General features: G+C 33.9%; 1 protein-coding gene across 1 annotated transcript; it reads right to left on the reverse strand.

Annotated features, from left to right (window-relative positions):
* Window positions 1–373: 373 nt before the first annotated feature.
* Window positions 374–18,122, reverse strand: LOC129003475 (glycoprotein-N-acetylgalactosamine 3-beta-galactosyltransferase 1-like). Its single transcript, XM_054431771.1, has 9 exons — window positions 18,091–18,122; window positions 11,998–12,139; window positions 11,139–11,251; window positions 10,085–10,237; window positions 9,732–9,870; window positions 8,726–8,844; window positions 1,656–1,760; window positions 980–1,134; window positions 374–526 (listed from the first exon to the last, which is right to left on the reverse strand). The coding sequence occupies exons 1-9, from the start codon at window positions 18,110–18,112 to the stop codon at window positions 374–376; spliced, it is 1,101 nt and encodes a 366-aa protein (XP_054287746.1). The 5' UTR covers window positions 18,113–18,122.
* Between the last annotated feature and the right edge of the window lie 1,203 nt (window positions 18,123–19,325).

Consider the following 19,325-nt stretch of genomic DNA (forward strand, 5'->3'; position numbering starts at 1 on the left):
CCTTAGAGTTTTGACTCTTCGACGGTTCGAAAAGTAATTTATATCACAGTTTATCATAATACAACTATGTAACCTAGAATTTCAAAAAAATGTAGCTGCATCGACGTTTGGGTTGACTTAGTGGTGTAGTGGGACCGCGTTTCTAATCTGCTTTTTCCCTATACTTAAATCCTAAGTTAGTCATTTTTCAGGTAATGGTGAGTGTTCCCACTCTGGAAAAATTGCGACTATACCACTGGGTTGACCACAAACTGAAGCACTGACACTGGAGGCAAAGTATCTGCAGTCAAAATTAACACCGCCTAAGCCGAAGACTGACTTTCTTCAGAACACTACCTATCAAAATTACTGGGACAGCCTATGTAGCCTTCCTTCATTGTGTTGCTTTGTCTGGCAAGATGTTTAAGTCGTCTCGATGATGAATACCATACGGCCGGAGATGATAGATCATGTAGTCCATCACGTACAACTGCTGCGGTGAAATGTAGTGGAACGTTATGGCCAAATCTGAGCAGCAATTCAACCCCTAAAAAATTACTACATTGGAAAACAATTCAATTGACTATTGATATGACATTCCACCTACTTTATTTAAGTTGTCACAATTTTTTTTTTTTTTTTTTGGAAATGGACATACAGTAGTTGAATTGAGGTGGTAATGTAAAATTATTGACTTTTGTCAAATACGCTAACTGATTAACCAAGCCAAACTGATGGAATGTATGCCATTTAAGAGATTATTACAGAAAATGTCCACCATGATTAGCAAAAATGTGAAGAAAGTGGTGGGGGGGGTTTTTCTTCCTTTCACCAACAACAAACTTTAAGTATCCCAGCCCAGTGCATTTACTGAAGCGGCCCTGCATAAATATCAATGTCAAATAAACCAATAACATTTTCAAATCTGATAAGATCAAGAGCATCTTAGGAATAAAAAGTACAATAAAGGAACTAAACATTACCACTCATCATTACTCACATCGGTCGTGTTGTAGTAAATGTATTGGTAGTACCAGTACGACGGGTCATACCGGTTGAACAAATGATTTTCCGGAGTGAAAGGGAAGAACCTTCCTCGCTCGTATTGGTCTCTGGAATCCATCGCTATCACTCCTACATTCTCGAGACACTTTCCTGGGTTTGTATATTAGTTATTAGTAGAATAGCAACAAAAAATATAACCTATGTCTACAACTATGATGTGTATGAGGTAGACAACCCTTTAATTGTTCTGGAATCCATCGCCAGTACTGGCACATTTTCTTGACACTATCCTGTATTTTACATTTAGTAGTTTTGTACTAGAAAAATGTATATAGAAGTAGAGGCAGTTGCTTGGCTTAAAATAAAAGTACAGTATACATCCTACAAAGATACAGTATACATCCTATTCAGTTTTAAACCGTCAAAGCTAGTTCATGTGCCCCCTTTTTAAAAAAAATATTTTATTTGGAAACATATTAGGCCAATATTGAGAAAATGTTAAGAAAGTATGGAAAAATCAAATATATAGGTCTGATGATGATTGGAGTGACCAATCGAAAACAATCACAACATAACAACTAATGTACCTATCATTTTTTGCAGTATAAAGTTCTAATTTTAGACTTATTAATATATACTTGATTCTTTGATGTTATGAATGACAAACATACCAATCTCCACATCCTCCGCACCAGATCCCTCTTCTTTACATAATTTTGGGTTTGGAATTGCTTGGGTCACAAACCTGTGCACTGCTTCCTTGCTGAGGACATAACCTGTCAAATATGTCATAACTTTGGTACATATTGATCAAAAAAGATTTATATCACTGATGCTATTAACTTTTTGATACCCAGGGATTGTTAATTTTTATTTTCTTACTTTGTGCATATCCATGCCTTTAGCCATTTTAACTATTTTTGTAAGGGATCGGTCTGGTTACTATTTAATGTTGAACTTCTTGTTAGATAGCATCATCAATCGATAGCAAAATGGCAAATTTCGTCTTGAAATGATCATTTGAAATCGAACCAGCCGCCTTAAGATTTGAAGGTGAGCTTTTAGCGAATTTCCCTATAGGGAAGTAGCTATTACCGTAGGTGGCATGGTAAGACCTAAGCCCGGGAGCGATTTACTTTTTCATTTTGATGTCCCCAGAGGCCAAAAACACCATTCGTTAAAATTTTTTTATATATATATATATAGATTTATATATATATATATGTGTCCGTGAACGCGATAACTTGAGTAATTTTTGTCCGATTTTGATGAAATTTGGTTTAAAGGTGTAAAGCGGGATAAACTTGAATGAGTTCGCGAACCAGCATGATCGGACCATGGGAACAGGGCTTTACGGGGGGTTTTATGGGGTAAAAATTGGTTTTTCTCACTTTTGACCCTCAAAACACAAAGTTTCCCAATTTCTCTTTATACCTTATTAAAGAGCTTAAAAAAACAAATAATTTAGTATATAAAAGTATTTTTGTACGGTTATTGGTAACGGAGAAAATTTTAAAAATTTTAAATTAAAAATTCCCATGTTATTCTTATGGAGCATATTGTAAAATGTTGTAGTTTGGTTGTTTATGGATATATTTTGATCAATCTTGGCAAACTTATTTATTTTGTACTAAGCTATTATAGGCCAGTCAAATTGGACAATAAAATCGCAAAGTGTGATGTATTGCTGCATTTTTAATATGTTGTTGGGACCAGTTAGGGTAACTCAAAACCAAGTTTGCAGCTTCGAGATCCCTGTGCTCCCTTTGTAATAAGTAAAATATTAAAAAATTAATGTTTTTTTTTAGTTTTTGGTCTATAACCTATTAACAGTGCATTTTTCTTAATAATACTCAAATGTAACAATTAAAATACATAAAATTTCCAACAATTTAAGCATAGTTCCATTTTTGAGTGTCGAATAGTTTTTGAGCAATGTTTTTTTAAATATTACAAAATTTTTTAAAGTAATTACCATAATTTACATTTTTCATGGGTTGGACCATAGACAAAAAGAAATAAATATAGACTGTCAGCTGTGATGCGGTTAGCGTATATTCCGGCGCCGACCGCTAGGGGTAATGTGTAGTTACGGCGCACACCGCTGCAGGATCAAGCGCTAGCGACCGTTTCCATAACAACTTGGTAGTTGGGAGTAGTGTTGCTAACTTTGGAGGAATTCCCCGGAGTTGGAGTTTACTGACTTATTTAATATTAAGCAGTACATTAATTTAAATGTCATCATTTATTGTATTTTTTTAAACATATATTTGTTATACTTTTGTAGTTTCATTACAATGATTCAAAGTTGTTCTTTATTAATCCATAATTTTAGGAAGTGGTTTATTGGAAGGTTTTGTTTTATATTTGCAAGGTAAAATCTAATTAACCAGGGTGTCTAGTAGTCGGGAAAAACGGGAAAGTCAGGTATTAGTATTGAATTTCAAAATGGTCTTGAAAAGTTGGGATTTAGTCTTTATTTGATATCAAAGTCGGGAAATTTAATGATTTCACCGCAATCGTGCTAGACAACAATCACAATTCCATGACGGCGCAAGACAAGACAATGATGATGTCTACACGACCACGGGAGATGTTCTTAAACCGCGACCGTGCTAGACGTTTTCGTGACCGCGGGAAAAATTATCACGTCTTTTCTACGATCACGCAAAACGATAATGTCTACACGGCCGCTGAAGATGTTCACTATTTTGCTGCAATCGTGGACGACGATGACGTTTCGGACCACGGCATTCAATGTTGATGTCTACACAACCGGGGAGGATGCATGATTTTGACGCGATTGCAGAAGACGATAATAGCGATATAGTAAGCATTTTGTTTGCAAGAGTGGTAGTGCTGGTAACAGCTGGCGAGTAGTCGACGATGAAACCGAATAGAATACCGATAACCGATATCGAACGGCGACAACGCTCTAGCGGCAGATCGCAAAATCTTTCTTTGACAGTCTATATTTCCTCTATTGTCTATGGTTGGACCCACACAAATTGTGTAATACCCATATTATGGCAGAACTCAACTGCTTTTGTAGTAAATTTTATTGGCTTTCGTTTTATCACAAAGCCAAGTCTGTAACTTCAACACTTTTCTGAAAACTAAAACAAATAATAACTTATTAATATCACGATTTTTTTTTATTTAATGAGTTGAAATAATGTCCCCCAACCATTAGGTGATAAAAAACGAAATGAGGAAAAACATATTTAAGGTTAAAAGTTATATTTAAAGATAAATTATGACAAAACATCCTATAATTAGTATTTTGGCTTTTTGGACACTGAAGGCAAGGTATTAGAAATATTTCCTGATTCAAACTCATCGGGTAAAGACATATTATCGTCAGGGTCATCTTCATCCTCTTCAATACTGTAAATGGTAATGTGAAATTTTGGCAATTCTTAGCAGAGCAAGGAGTACGTAATGGTGAACACTTTAGCCCGGCCTTCCGACATGTGCAAGCACTCGTGCATCCCCTTTTGCACCTACATGAAATTAGTTTCAGAAGGTTGGATGGAGCTTGACTGCATGAGGTTGTCACTGGAACCAATCCTGCTGTGCTATTTGACCAACCCCACTCTGTGGGATCCTTTTCAATCCTAACCATTTTTGCACTTGATGGTATGCTCGAAATGAGTGGAAGGAAGCTGCATCTTGGGTAAGCGTTATAAGTTTACCTTAGCGCTGGCTGCTGCCTTTATAAACAGGTGGAACCGAAGGTTTTATAATTCATTGTGGAATGTGTTGCCACCATGCAAAGCAATTAGGCACTTTTCTCCAGCTTCCTAGGAGGATTTTTTAGGGTGAGAATGGGGAAACCTATTTGAATCCCATAAAACCTGTTCCCTTTAGTTCGATCATACTCTATTTTACTCTATTTAATGTGCTGATGGACATACACACACATTTACATGTCAAAAATGTAAATCAGTCCCGGCTGTGTATGAATAATGATATTTTTCGACATATAAATAAACAAAATTATAAGGTTTTAGCGAATTTTCGATATAGGGAATAAGCTATTACCGTAGTACTCATCGTAAGACCTGGGCCCGGGTCCGATTTCAATACCGTACAGCACAAAATCAACAATATTCACCCTATATATATAAATAGCAGATCAAAATGCAGCTTATCTTTTGCCATTTTAACTTAACAAAGTCATTTTTCCATTTGTTTTAATCAAAATCCTGCAAGTGACGCCCTTGTCCTTTTAACCAGTGAACAAGGTTGACCCAACAAAAGGAGGTTGTCTTTCAGGCTCTCGGAAAAGATGCTGCGGGAAAAAGTACATCAGCAATCAGTTGATGTGGCGTCAAAAACTATATCTAAAACTTAACATAAAGAAAACAAGTCTAATATAAATAAAACCCTAATTTAACATATATTCTTCTTTTTTACTTACTGATAGGAAGTAGGTATTACCAGAGGTGGTACGGTAAGGCTTAGTGCCAAGACCGATATATTTGATCATTTTCTGCGGTGGGGATAAAATAGATGTCATTTCCGCCGAGTGTAGTCCGGTTAAACTGATGTCCGGTTAAAACGTGTGCGGATAAGGGGGAGTCTACTATATTGAAGAGGATGAAGATGACCCTGACGATGATATGTCTTTACCCGATGAGTTTGAATCAGGAAACATTTCTAATACCTTGCCTTCAGTGTCCAAAAAGCCAAAATACTAACTATAGAATGTTTTGTCATAATTTATCTTTAAATATAACTTTTAACCTTAAATATGTTTTTCCTCATTTCGTTTTTTTATCACCTAATGGTTGGGGGACATTATTTCAACTCATTAAATAAAAAAAATTGTGATATTAATAAGTTATTATTTGTTTAGTTTTCAGAAAAGTGTTAAAGGTACAGACTTGGCTTTGTGATAAAACGAAAGCCAATAAAATTTACTACAAAAGCAGTTTTTAAGAGTTCTGCCATAATATGGGTACTACACAATTTGTGTGGGTCCAACCCAGGAAAAATGTAAATTATGGTAATTACTTTAAAAAATTTGTAATATTTAAAAAATCATTGCTCAAAAACTATTCGACACTCAAAAATGGAACTATGCTTAAATTGTTGGAAATTTTATGTACTTTAATTGTTACATTTGAGTAGTATTATAAAAAATGCACTATTAATAAGTTATGGACCAAAAACTAAAAAAATTACATTATTTTTTAAATATTTTACTTATTATAAAGGGAGCACAGGGATCTCGAAGCTGCAAACTTGCTTTTGAGTTACCCTAACTGGTCCCAACAACATATTAAAAATGCAGCAATACATCACGCTTTGCGATTTTAGCCTCTTTTTATGTACGATTTGACTGGCCTATTAATATTTTACTAAAAAACACACTTTATTAGTTTCCTTGTAGCAGCAAACCTAGGTACTCATTTAAATATATTTAATTGAAAATCAATTCAGACAAATGGAAATTCGCTTAGTTGTCAGGTTTGCTGCGACGGGGGTATTTTATAACCTCGGCTACCCAGATAATTACTTGTATACTTTGTACTTATGGGGTGCTGTGCATACTAATTTTTTTTAAACTAAGATAATCCTTATATATAATACGTGAAGGCGATTTATACGAAACACTACTCCTCCGTTTATAGTGGACGGATTTTTACAAACGACGTGTCAAAAATAAAGTATTTTTTGTGTAGACGCCCCCTTTCACCAATTCCTGTAATAAAAATTCTCGGGCTTTGCCCCATGGGCCAACAAAGTTGGAGTTTCTCCCATAAGATTAACATGGGGGAATCTAAATATTTAATTGGAAACTTTGTCCCCGATAACTTGAGAGAATGGCTGGGCGTAGAAACTTGGTAGAGGTGTCCAAAGAAAGGTCCTGGTCTGTAAATGACTTATCAAAAGAAAAACTAAGCAAAATCCCTTAGGACTCTGCCCCAGAAGCCTTTAAAGATCCCTTCACAGAGTTGTTTACATTTTGGCCATGTGAATAATACTTTTTAATAAAACAGCGGTTCACTTTTTAATTGTATTTCAAACAACACACATTTATTTGGAGTTACTGAATTCTACCAAATAAGTATTTGCAATGTTATTTTCTGATTTTCTTCTTTATCATGTCATGTTTTGCAATATAACATTCCATTACGAAATGAGTGGAAAATGCTTTTATCACAGCAAATCTTAAATAATTTCTTATTGAACTATCTTATATCTATTGTGCGGGTTGGTGTCTGCCTTTTACACCACTTTTGCCTAAATTTTATTATATTCTACTCATATCAAATATTTATGTAGAAACATCTGCTCTTATCGTGTCTAATAAAATCCAAACATAGAAACCTTGCCTAAAATGGTACCCATCTTGACAAATTATTTGCACCTGCCTATATTAGGCCTACGAACTTTGGCGCACTGGGTTGGTAACATTATTGAAAATAACACGACATTTTGGCTGTAAAATATGGTACAAAGATAAAATACTATTTAAGCAGCTACTGTCATGACAGAAAGGTCATATTCCTTTTAAACTAGATCACATACAAAAGTTTAATGGCGTTAATAAATTCTTATTGAGTCTTATTCTTATTGAGTCATAATCCTTTATAAGATACGTTGATTAACAATATGTAAACGTCAATATATATATGTAACAGACAATTTACAGTATTGTTGCTGTTTGGAAATGGCTCATTGCTATGTCATTTGCATTATTTGTTGCCAATGAAGCTGCAAGACCATATGAACTAGGAGGCCACTAACAGTTAAAGAACAAAAGCCAACTTCACTTTAAGTATTCCACTACACCTAACATTCCGTAGAGAGATTATATTGACAACTTTATGTTATTGATAAGGCTGAGACAACTAACTGACATCCCCCATGTCAAGGAATTCCAGCTTTAACAGTAACCCCACAATCAATTTCTCAAAACTATGCCAAAATTATTCATTGGAACAGAAGTACGATATGAACTGACGCGACGTGACGAAGGAAAAATCAAACTTACACTGTAACGGATATACCTCCCTTTGAAGTTAGAATATGTCTTCCCAAAAAATATTTTCTTTTGAAATAAAATCATATTACACTAATGAAATCACGAAAGTGTTTAACTACAAAAGATCCACCAATACGATTTTAATACTATTTAAATAAGGTTCTTCCAAAGGAAGAGAAACCATTTAACATACTAATAATAACTCCGATGATGTATGGTATGGGGAATATTTTATTCATTGAATCATCAACCAAATTTGGCAACTAATGCAATTAATATCATTATTGTTTTTACACTTATTGCTAAATGCTCAAAATACGTATACTTCACCCAATGTATCACAGTTAGATTAATTAATGTAACCCTTAAAAGTAACCGTCGATTTCGACGGGTTTCACCTAGTATTCTCTATTGAGTTACATCTCTGTCCAATCCTTTTCGAACCAAACTAAAATAGGTCTGAACATTTAAGTTATTTCTATGAATCTAAACTACACATTTTGCAACTTGTTTGTTTAAATTGTGGCGCCTATGTGTGCATGAGTTTGAGTCAATGTTGGTGTCTGAACCATAGAAGTCTGAAGGTGAACAAGTTTATTGCAATTATGGCAGTTATCGATTCAACATAAAAAATGTGCTGATCTTAGACATAGCAGAGTAAATGAGGTTATTCTTTATTACAATTCAGTTACAAACGTGCACTCAAAACTAAGAAAAAGAAGACAAGTTCAAACCTGATCTAACCTGCCCCGCCACTCATGTAGCCTTGTTTGACGTAGGGTTTGAAGCGACATCCAAAATACATTGGGTCCGAGGAATTGTAGTGATACAACAAGTAGCGTAGGTTCTCTACGACGACGTATCTGTTGTAAAAAAGCAACATGAAAGCGTATTATTTAAATAGTTATTCACAAAGTAAAAAGTTAGATTTCACAACGTTATGGGAAATATACGTACCATACTTGAATGCAGTTCATTGTTAATATAATGAACCAAAGAGATTATCCATAATCCATAAAACAATAATGCTGTGGTATAATTGAGATGTGGCGGGTGCGTGTAACGATTTTTACAATGGGTTTTTAAAGAACCGCATTATTATCCTCGGTATTCTCATACTATTATGAATAAGTTTAAGGCCTCTTGGGTATCTTCAGAGTCCAGTCAGAGGTTGTCTCGACGAAAAGGGTGCGATACAGTCACACAACAAAAAATTAGCATGTGATTTCCTTATTCCTCTATCGTACTAAGGGTCTGAAAACTCGGAGAGAAAAGAACTGCAAGATCAGATAACAACAAGAGTCTACCGGATATAATGTAGATACTGATTATAAGGTCTAGTTAGAAGATACTGCGGGCCTTTGGATACCAAAGTAGACATCGTATATTTGGACCATTTGTTAACCAATTTTTCATTATCATAATTGAATAAATTACTCACTATGAGTATGTGTTCTAAAGTGTAAAATATCATTTCTTCTCTTTCTTTTGATAATTTAAAAATTAATGAGACATAAAATGCAATAATTACATAAATTTTTCTTTCAGTTTGGCTTAGTCAAAAGTTTGTGGATTGAGAAATCGGTAATTTGCACTCCATCACTGGCTCAACTCAACTATGTACATATCCATTTAAAAATTGATTGCAGCTTTAACATATCTACTGTTGAGATATACTCTCCTAAGTCTAGGCTTCTCGTTAACTGAATATATGTCTACTACATAAATTTGTCAGTTTAGGTAAACTAACGTGTCATCATCAGCTTTGAGCACCCAGTCGTATGCATCTTTGTAATGTTGGTAGACGTAAGTGAAGGCAGCTTTTGTCTTAATCCACAATAAGTCATGTCCTTCCTTATCGCTCAATGCTATAGCTCCCAGTGTTGTATCTGTAATGGAAAATCATGTTATTTTTGTTGTACAAAGATTTTACGCCCTTAGGCCTGTACCGTCTTACAAAAGAAACCAGTGTTGACCTTTTTACTTCAGTTTTTGAAACTGTACCTAATTTTTCCCAAGAAGGTACAGTACTGAGAATAGTCTTCATCAAATCATAGCAAATGGCCATGGGAGTAAGAAGAAAATATAGTTAACAATTCCTACCATTAGCAGTACTGACGAAGACAAGGATGTTGCACCGTTTTCCCCATGTAGCTTTGACATGTTTTGCCCTCGTCTCATGATTGGACGGCGAAGTCAAGACCCAACATAACACCCGCACTCTTCGCTCAAGCTCCTTGGCCACCAAGTCTTCATCTGGTGACAAAAATATTACCGTTCATTTGTTTGTGTATTAAATATTCATAATCTTGTAAAACCTGAGCAATTGTAACTAACCAAACAAAAGTTTATCACACATATATTTGTGTATGAAAGGAAGCTGGGTGGTCTGTGCTCGCCTGAAAGCCAAAGGTCGCTGGTTAAATTCAGAGACAATGTGTGGCTTTTAGATTATTCAAAGCTCTGCTGCCCTTGCTCATATTGAGCACAAAACTGTCATCCATAAACTCATCTTCGGCTTAAAATATACGGAGCGTTGCCATCATAATCTAATCTTTGAGAAAAACCTACAAAAACATGAAAAGTGGGCCTTGGGAAAAGTATCATGTCATCCATTCTAAACTGATCTTCGGCTTAAAATATATGGAGCGTTGCCATCATAATCTAATCTTTGAGAAAAACCTACAAAAACATGAAAAGTGGGCCTTAGGAAAAGTATCATGTCATACATTCTAAACTCATCTTCGGTTTAAAATATACCACGGAGCATTGCCATCATAATCTAATCTTAAAAAAAAACCTACAAAAACCTGAAAAGTTGGCCTTGGGAAAAGTTGAAATTATAGATGGTAATCTTTATTACTATGTTAGAAGCTGTTGAGAACTTGGAGACGGCATGGAACATTGACCAGATGCTGCGCACAAAACTTTAAGGGGGGACCACTGTTACATATGTTATTAGGATTTACAGATGTTCAGAATTAATTGTTACTATGTTTGTTTAATTCAGTGTTTTTCTTCTTTTTTCAGTTCAATATGTTTACATTATGAAGTTATTAAATTGAGTTTTATACGAAGTTGTTCTTATGTTAATAATTGTATTTAATACCTAGTTGTCAATATTAATACTACAGTATTGTAACAACGGAAACAGAACCTTTATGGAAGTCTTCATTAGATGCATGCTCTCCAACATTCCCTTTAATAGTCGGCCCAGGATCAAACTCCCCGTGGCTGTGCGGGTCTTCAAATTTGGCTCTAGAGTCCATCCTATTACACAAAATAGCATTGGGTTATACCACTCTATGGCTACGCTATAGCTCTATTCAAAATTATCAAATGAAGGTTAGATTTAAGTTAAAACTAATTTTAATTAATGGCTCTAATAAGTTTATATGTTTGATTGAATTAAATTCCAAGTACATCTTTAAAATAAGCTTCTTGCATGGCAAAAAAAATACTGTCAAAATATTCTAGATATTAAAATAAAAACCGATCTTGGTTATAGTTAGTGAGACTAACCCCAATAATAAAACAACAAAAGTAAATCTTGAAATCAAAATATAAAAAAAAACTAACTATAAACTTATTTGATCAAGAAAAAGAATAAATAATTTTGCAGTGTTTTAGCCTCAAGTTTTGCTTTCGTATAATACGAAATATTATATGAAAGCTGATACGAAAGCATTCTGAAGGCATCATACATACTGTGGGTACAAAAAAGTGCATTATTAAACAGTTTTGAAAGATAATCCTGGCTTTTAAATAGTCTAAAAATACAAAATACATTTTACCTTGAATTAGTCTCTGAAGGAGATCCCTTTTCCTGACACCTATTAGGTTGGGAATTATTAATACCCCCCCCCCCTTCTTTACCCATACCTGGAAATATTTCCTGCCACCAAACTTTTCCTTTGGCTTTTATTCTCAGGTAAGGAAGCTGAAATGCATTCATATCCCATTAAGTTTCTTTTAATACTTTAATTTATCAATAAGAATTAAGTTTAAGCACATACCAATTTGGCCTCGTGTTCATTTCCGCAAAATAACTTGTGTTCTGCAGAACTATGAATGTTGCGATGACTCCAATGATGAAACCGGACAACAATGTGACCAAAAATTTTTTGTTTGCTCCGCCCGGAACACTTCCCAATCTGACTGAAAACAACAAAATTGTTTTAAATGATATTTTTTATGATTGATCAAATTATGTATGATGTATGGTGAAAGGAGAATAAACAAATATTAGGTTAAGAAAGTTTTCTAATCAGCCATAGTGTTAGATTAACACAGCAATGATTCTAATATTGATGTTATAAATATACGATTTTTCCCAAGCATTCATTACATTTACATGTAAATGTATTAAATTTTACATTTATACATTTTCCCAAGCAAAATACCTAGATTATCCTTAATTTTGCTTAATGAGTGGCCAATTTGTTACAGGTGTTATGCGACATTTTTGATCTTATGGTTATCTTATGGTCTTGTACCCAGAGTAGGTACTCTCCCATTCAGGGAAATCCTAGTAAAAATCCTTAAGTAACCCAATGTGCTCGACATCCTAACTCGCTTTACTGTTTCACATTTTATTTTTAGGCAATAGGGTTTCCATTCGGCAAGGTTTAATAGCTTGTTCTCTAAACATGACTGTCTGACAAATAGTGTAGACTGTGACTATTGTGATAAGGTATGGGCATGGGATAATAAGCACAAGTGAAGAGCTATTAACTGTACAAACACATTTCTCAGTAAAACATTTGTGCTAGAGCTGTAAAAATAGTTAAAATAAACCTCGAGTCAAGTTTACACCAGAATTCATAACACAGGTTTTAAACAATACCCACAACGCAGCAAACCTGCAGAATAATTTCCATTTGTCTAATTAGATTTTTATAAAATATTTTTTTTTACACGTCTGATTTATTCCCAATTAAAATAACATTAGGTTTAATGATTACTTGTTTAATGCTACAGGGAAGGATTTAATTTGTTTTGGGGCATCGCCCATGATAAGTGTTCTAACCATTAAGCACTTTATCACAATCCTTATCACAATTTAAGATATTGAATTGTGGTAGATTGGTATTACAATATTTAGCTGATTTATTTCTTTACACATCTGTGTCATTTACATATTTTATACTAGTGGTCATCCAGTGGTCGAAAACTCAACCAAAAATATGTAATGTACACACATTAACTATTGGATACTGAAGTAGATCTCCCATCTATATGGATCAGATGTCGCCATTTTTTTTATTAAAAAACATTGTTATATTAATTAGGTACACCAGTTTGTTTAAAATTAGATTCTTTGTTGAAATCAGGTGTTAACAACAAAAATTTTCAACATCCTGTTGCAAAAGGGGCTCAAAACTTGTTAAAGAGCGCTTTGGATGGTTACACAAGAATTATTTTTATCCTGTGGTTATTAAATACAACATGTTGTTATATTTAATTTAATTATTATTAAATACAACACAATGTTTATATTGTGCCCTCTATTTTGATCTATTTTTACTGTAATAAAAGTACTGACAGGAGTCTTTTTTAAATGACATTAGCCCAATCTGGGAAGTTCAACTTACCAAAGTTAATTTTTACTTTCTCCCCCTATACCATAGTATGGAGAAAGTATTGTTTTCGTCAAAATTTTCGAGTTTGAGTTTTGAGTGGATATATTCGTTTTGGGTCCCCCTGGAGTGGACCCAAAAAAGTGGTTTTCGAAATGATGTCCGTGTGTGTGTGTGTCTGTGTGTCTGTGTGTCTGGATGTGTACAGAGCTAGAGACTACACCTGTGGTCCGATTTCGATGAAATTTGGTATGAAGGTTCTAATCCATGGTATCTCCAGGTTTTTTTCCATTTTTTTGAAATTTTGATTTTTAATGGGGATTTTCCCATAAAAACCCATAAAAAATCAGAAAAATAGGATTTTCTCAAAAATGGCCCGAACGATTTTGATACAAATTTAGTATGTTGTAGCCCTTTAAATTCTGAACAAAATGGTTCAAATCCCATTTCTGTAAAAATTACGGTTCAAAAGTTATGGTAAATTATGTTATTTTCCCATAAAACCCCATAAAAAACAAAAATAGGATTTTAGACAAAAATCCGGTTTTGATTTAACATAGTATGTTATGGTCCTTACAATTTTGATAGTTTTTCATTTTTTAGAAATTTGTATTTTTAATGGGGATTTTCCCATAAAACCCCATGAAATAGCAGAAAAATAGGATTTTCCCAAAAATGGCCCGAACGATTTTGATAAAAATTTAGTATGTTATAGTCCTTTATATTCTGAACAAAATTGTACAAATCCCATTTCTGTATAAATTACGGTTCAAAAGTTATTGTAAATTATGTTATTTTCCCATAAAAACCCCATAAAATAACAGAAAAATCTGATTTTCCCAAAATTGGCTTGAACGATTTTGATAAAAATTTAGTATGTTATAGTCCTTTAAATTCTGAACAATATTGTACAAATCCCATTTCCGTATATTTACTCTCACCGCTTACACATGATAAAGGTTGTTGTCAAACTTATGGGAGAAAGTATGTGTCAGAATGCTGATACCGTTTATTATCATAAAAATGATTAGGTACCACTTTAACATGGAATTTGGATTTCCACAGGTACTACTTATCTCAATGGTCAAAATTAATACCAAACAAGACAACTAGTTCACCAGTTGATTGAATTCGAGCAATTGCAAAGTATTACAGGCGTTATTTCAAAACGAATAATAGTTATAGTTTCCGATGACTTAAAAGAGTCAACTCAAAGATAATGTAATCAATCACTCCACTCCAGCTATCAAACAAACTCACTCTAAAAACGAACACTCTTGTGTGTATCATGTGTTAGCTATAAACAGCTGTAATTAATACAAATCATTTGTCTGAAGTAAACAAAATCTGTTCTTCATGAGAAATACATTGGGATTTTGATGGCCTGTGGGACAAAGTCCGAGGACTTTTATTACAGGAATTGGTGAAAGTGGGTGTCTACACAAAAAAAAAACAAAAAAAAAAAAACTTAATTTTGACACATTGTTTTTGTAAAAATCCGTCCATTGTTAACGGAGGTGTAGTGTTTTGTAGAAATCACCTTTACGTATTATATATAACAACGGTAAATTCCTACTGCACAAGAATGAACAATAGAATAACAAAAATAATGAATGTACACACAGAATCGGAAGATCACATTATTAACTAAAATAAAAATTTTCTATCAAAACATTTGGAACAAACTAGTATCCTAATAAATATCAACTTACTGAAACTTGATTCATGAACCACTGAAGAGGACATTAGAGATAGAGAACAATTAAAATACAATAAATCAACAAAACGTATTAAAGAGCCACAATCATCAAAATAAAACTACAAAGTTTTAAACATCCAATGAAAAGCGAAGAACAAAAACTGTCTCTCTGATAAAAACCAGGGACAACACAGAGGTGATATCGTTGTGTTTACCATCAGAGTAAGGTGACAATCAATTTAAGCAAATTTTTCAAATAATTACCAGTTATTTCCATAAACTTGAATATCGATAACTATATATTTTGCACATCAGAAAAGGCACCATAATTCGTAAGTTAGGTACCTATTTAATTACATTGTTTGTAAATAAATTTGCTAGTCAAAGAGAACTCTTAAAATGTTTTGTTTTGTTTATTTGATAGGTACGGAGCTTACTTGTCTACTTGAGAGACAGGATAATTAATACACGATATAAAATTCCTTGAAGCTATTTCTTCTTAAAATTTAATTTTAATTCATCTTCAATCTAAGCTTATTACTCTTTGAAGAAGCCATATCATATCAAGATGAAATATTATTGTCATGTTATGTGTCCTAAAGTGTATCTATTAGACCTAACCTCTAACTAAAAAAAATCGTTCGGATTCCATTATCAACCAAATAAACGGTAACAGCAATCTGACACATACTTTTTCCCGTAGTGTGTCAAAAACCCGCAGTGGCTAAGCGGTGGGAGAAACTATGATATTTTATGTGTAAAATCACAAAGATTTCAATATCTTTTGAACCATATTTTTACAGCAATGGGAATTGTACAATTTTGATTAGAGTTAATATAGGACCATAACACTAAATTTTAATCAAACTTGTTATAGCCGTTTTGGAAAAAATCCAAAACTTTCCATGATTTTATCTGTTTTATGGAAAAATTACCAATTTATCAAAATATTAAAAGCCTGGTGATACCAGGGATTAGTACCCGCATACCAAATTTCATTAAAATTGTACTGTAGGTGTAGTCTGTAGCTCAGTACACATCAACACACATACAAAACTTTGAAATCCACCTTTTTGGGTTCAGGGGGACCCAAATTCAAACTCAATAATAATTTTGGAATATTTATACCCAAGAATTGAACTTGAACTTTTTGACAAAAACAATGCTCCAAAATATGCTATAGGGAGAGGAATTAAAATGGTTGCTCACTCAGGCTCAGACATCAAGATCCCAGCACTATCTTATCAAAGCTGTCAACACTAGCTTACCTATTTTATCTAATAGCACCACACAGATATGTCTAGTAGTATTAGTTTATTTGTTAAAATAAAAAAAAACTGTTAGTTGTTCCACCACTTTTTTAACCCAAAATATGCTAAAATATAAAGCAACAAAATTTGACTTTTGAGCAATCTTCACCATGGGTAAGCGGTGAAATTAACTACCTATGCTATTTTATGGGAAAGATCACAAAATCTGCTATAACAATAACTTATGAACTGTAATTTTTAGGGCAATGAGGGTTGTACCAATTTGTTTGGACTAATTATTTGTCCTTGATTATTGTACTTTAACAAGTACCATAGCCCCCGGCTAAGAAACAGCTGATCTTACTCAGACAAGCTAGAATTGATACTCACTTACATTCATACTTGCATTAAAATATGAAGCTAATGCCTATACAGTATACAACAATAGACCCAGCTGTTCCGGCCAATAATTAGAAATCAAAGATCCTGACTAAATAAACAGCTGATAGTTTGCTACACAAGCCATCTCACTATTCTAAACTCATAAACTCACTCTGCATTTTTATAGACGATGTTACTTAAAGGTACGTTTTGCCTGAAGCGACAGGTGCGACGGTCGCGCAGCGACTGTCGCTGAGCGGCAGTCCCGGGACACTGATCAAAGGGGTTTTGCATAGTCCTGTTTTGCTTGGAGCTACTGTCGCTAGAGCCGCGAGCTGCAGTCGCTGGGTACTGCTCCAAGACCAGTCAGGAGCGACAGTCGCTTAGCGACATTTACATTTCTGATTGTTTTTATAGTGTATAACATTTTGACAAGGTCGACGACCTTTTATTTTCGCCATATGGCGTCGTCGGCTACCCGGACAACGCCTAGGATTAAGTTAAATTTTAGTGGTGAGGAAATTAAACGACAGTTTATTAGAAGTAGTGGCAAAATACCCTGCACTTTATTATTTAAAACATATCTCCTACAAAGAATAAAGGTAACGTCTGGTTGGCAATAGCTGGTTAGGTCGGGAGATCAGGTTAGTTTAATCGTTTAATATTATGTTATTGTATTACAAGTTATTTTAATATAGGTATTTTTTCATCTACAATACAATCAACAAAATATAATTTTCACTCTGTAAGAAGATTGTTTATAACACTGATTTCCAATTCAAGTTATGCTTGTGTACTGCAATTTATGGATAAATTGAGTAATTTTATTACATTTTGGCTTGTGACATGGCAGTTTTGCAATGTTTCTCATAACAAATAACTAGGCCTATAAATAATACTTTATTGTTAAGTTTTACCTGTTTTACTAAGTGAATTTATCGAATTTATTTAGTGACTTTATACTTAGTGCGCACTTTTGAGGTTAGGTGCACTGACGGTGCCACGTCTCGTGACGCTAGGAAGATGTCGCTCCAAGCAAAACAGTCTACCACCCCGCGACTGCCGCTCGGCGACAGTCGCTGAGCGACTGTCGCACCTGTCGCTTCAAGCAAAACGTACCTTAAAGTTGCTGTTTAAGTGAATGATTACCTAAGTGACTATAATTAAGTACTCAAATAAGTGACAGTAAACATTACATACCATAAGCGTAATTCATAGCCATCTCAACTCTAGTTGACAGCTGGCAGACAACTGACATAATCTCTTATCTTAAATTGCCGGTGACTACAGTTGGTTGGAGATAGTTTAGTACTTCTCTTAAACAAATATTGTTTTTGTACGTGACTGTGACAAACTTGACACTGGATAATTTGCACGAAAATAAGGTATTTCCTCAAATATTTATTTAAACTTTAATAATCAAATACAATAAATAGTTTACAGAGGTGTTCTTAAAAGTTGCGGTATTTCTAACAAGTTATTTTGTTTTATCTAACTTGATTTCATTCTTGGAATTATATACGTTTGTAAGGAAACCAACGCCATTGTTTTATATCATATTGACGTCAACCAGTGCTCTATTTGTGGGAGAGCCTGGCTGAACGGAGTTCTGGTACCTCTCTTTTGGGAAGATAAAAATGTTATAAATAGGCATAAATTGGTACTAATCACATATTAAATAGGTTACAGTTCTGGCACTTAATTTTTTACAAATCAAGCACATTTTGTTAATAGCATAATTAATTAATAGCCAATTTACAAAAATTGCACCTGGGACAATCAGAGTAGATTTTTTACAAGTAGGTCTATGAATACAATAAAGTTTTAGAGCTACAAGTTATTCCTAGCATGTAAACATATAAATGAATTGAGTCTGTATCAGCATACCGAGCACAATAAGCTATTCCAGCTGCGATGCAATCCCATGGTCACTTGTAAGCCTGGCCCTCTGTAAAAAAAAAGCATACGGAACATTGCCAGCACAATACTAATTTAGTTATTTCCTCTCCTACCCAGGAACTAGACATTTTTGCCTTCCTAGAACTTGGAAATTTAGGAAGTTTAGGTGAGTCAGAACCTAATGTAAGAAAAACTTAATTTTACCACCTTTAAAACACCAATCACAGCTTATTGAGCTAAAGGCAAATACACAAACATTTTTAATTCTATAAATAGATCAAAATTTTAATTTGAATGAGCATATAAATAAAATAGTTTCAAACTAGCTCTGGCATTTTCACCCTTTCAAAAATGGCTTTGTATACTTGAATGTCAAAACATAAAAAAAAAATTTGCTTTGAATATACATATAGCCTATTATTATAAATCCTTTGGAGTTTGTCTATTTGGAGCAAAGATAAAATAAATGTAGATAAAATATTAAAAAAACCAAAAATGAGCAGAGAAGTCATGAGAATGATGAGTCGAAAGATTAC

Source organism: Macrosteles quadrilineatus, unplaced genomic scaffold, assembly GCF_028750875.1.
Source record: "Macrosteles quadrilineatus isolate MER2022 unplaced genomic scaffold, UCM_ALF_1.0 Scaffold_9__3_contigs__length_116548681, whole genome shotgun sequence".
NCBI lineage: Eukaryota > Metazoa > Arthropoda > Insecta > Hemiptera > Cicadellidae > Macrosteles > Macrosteles quadrilineatus.

Bases quoted from the DNA above. Each gene is read 5' to 3' on its own strand.
- LOC129003475 (XM_054431771.1), bottom strand. From the start codon at position 18,112: ATGGCTATGAATTACGCTTATG. The intron at 12,140-18,090 runs GTATGTAATGTT...TGTTGTTTTCAG, and splicing joins GGCTATGAATTACGCTTATG to TCAGATTGGGAAGTGTTCCG. The intron at 8,845-9,731 runs GTTAGTTTACCT...TTTTTACAACAG, and splicing joins CTCAAAGCTGATGATGACAC to ATACGTCGTCGTAGAGAACC.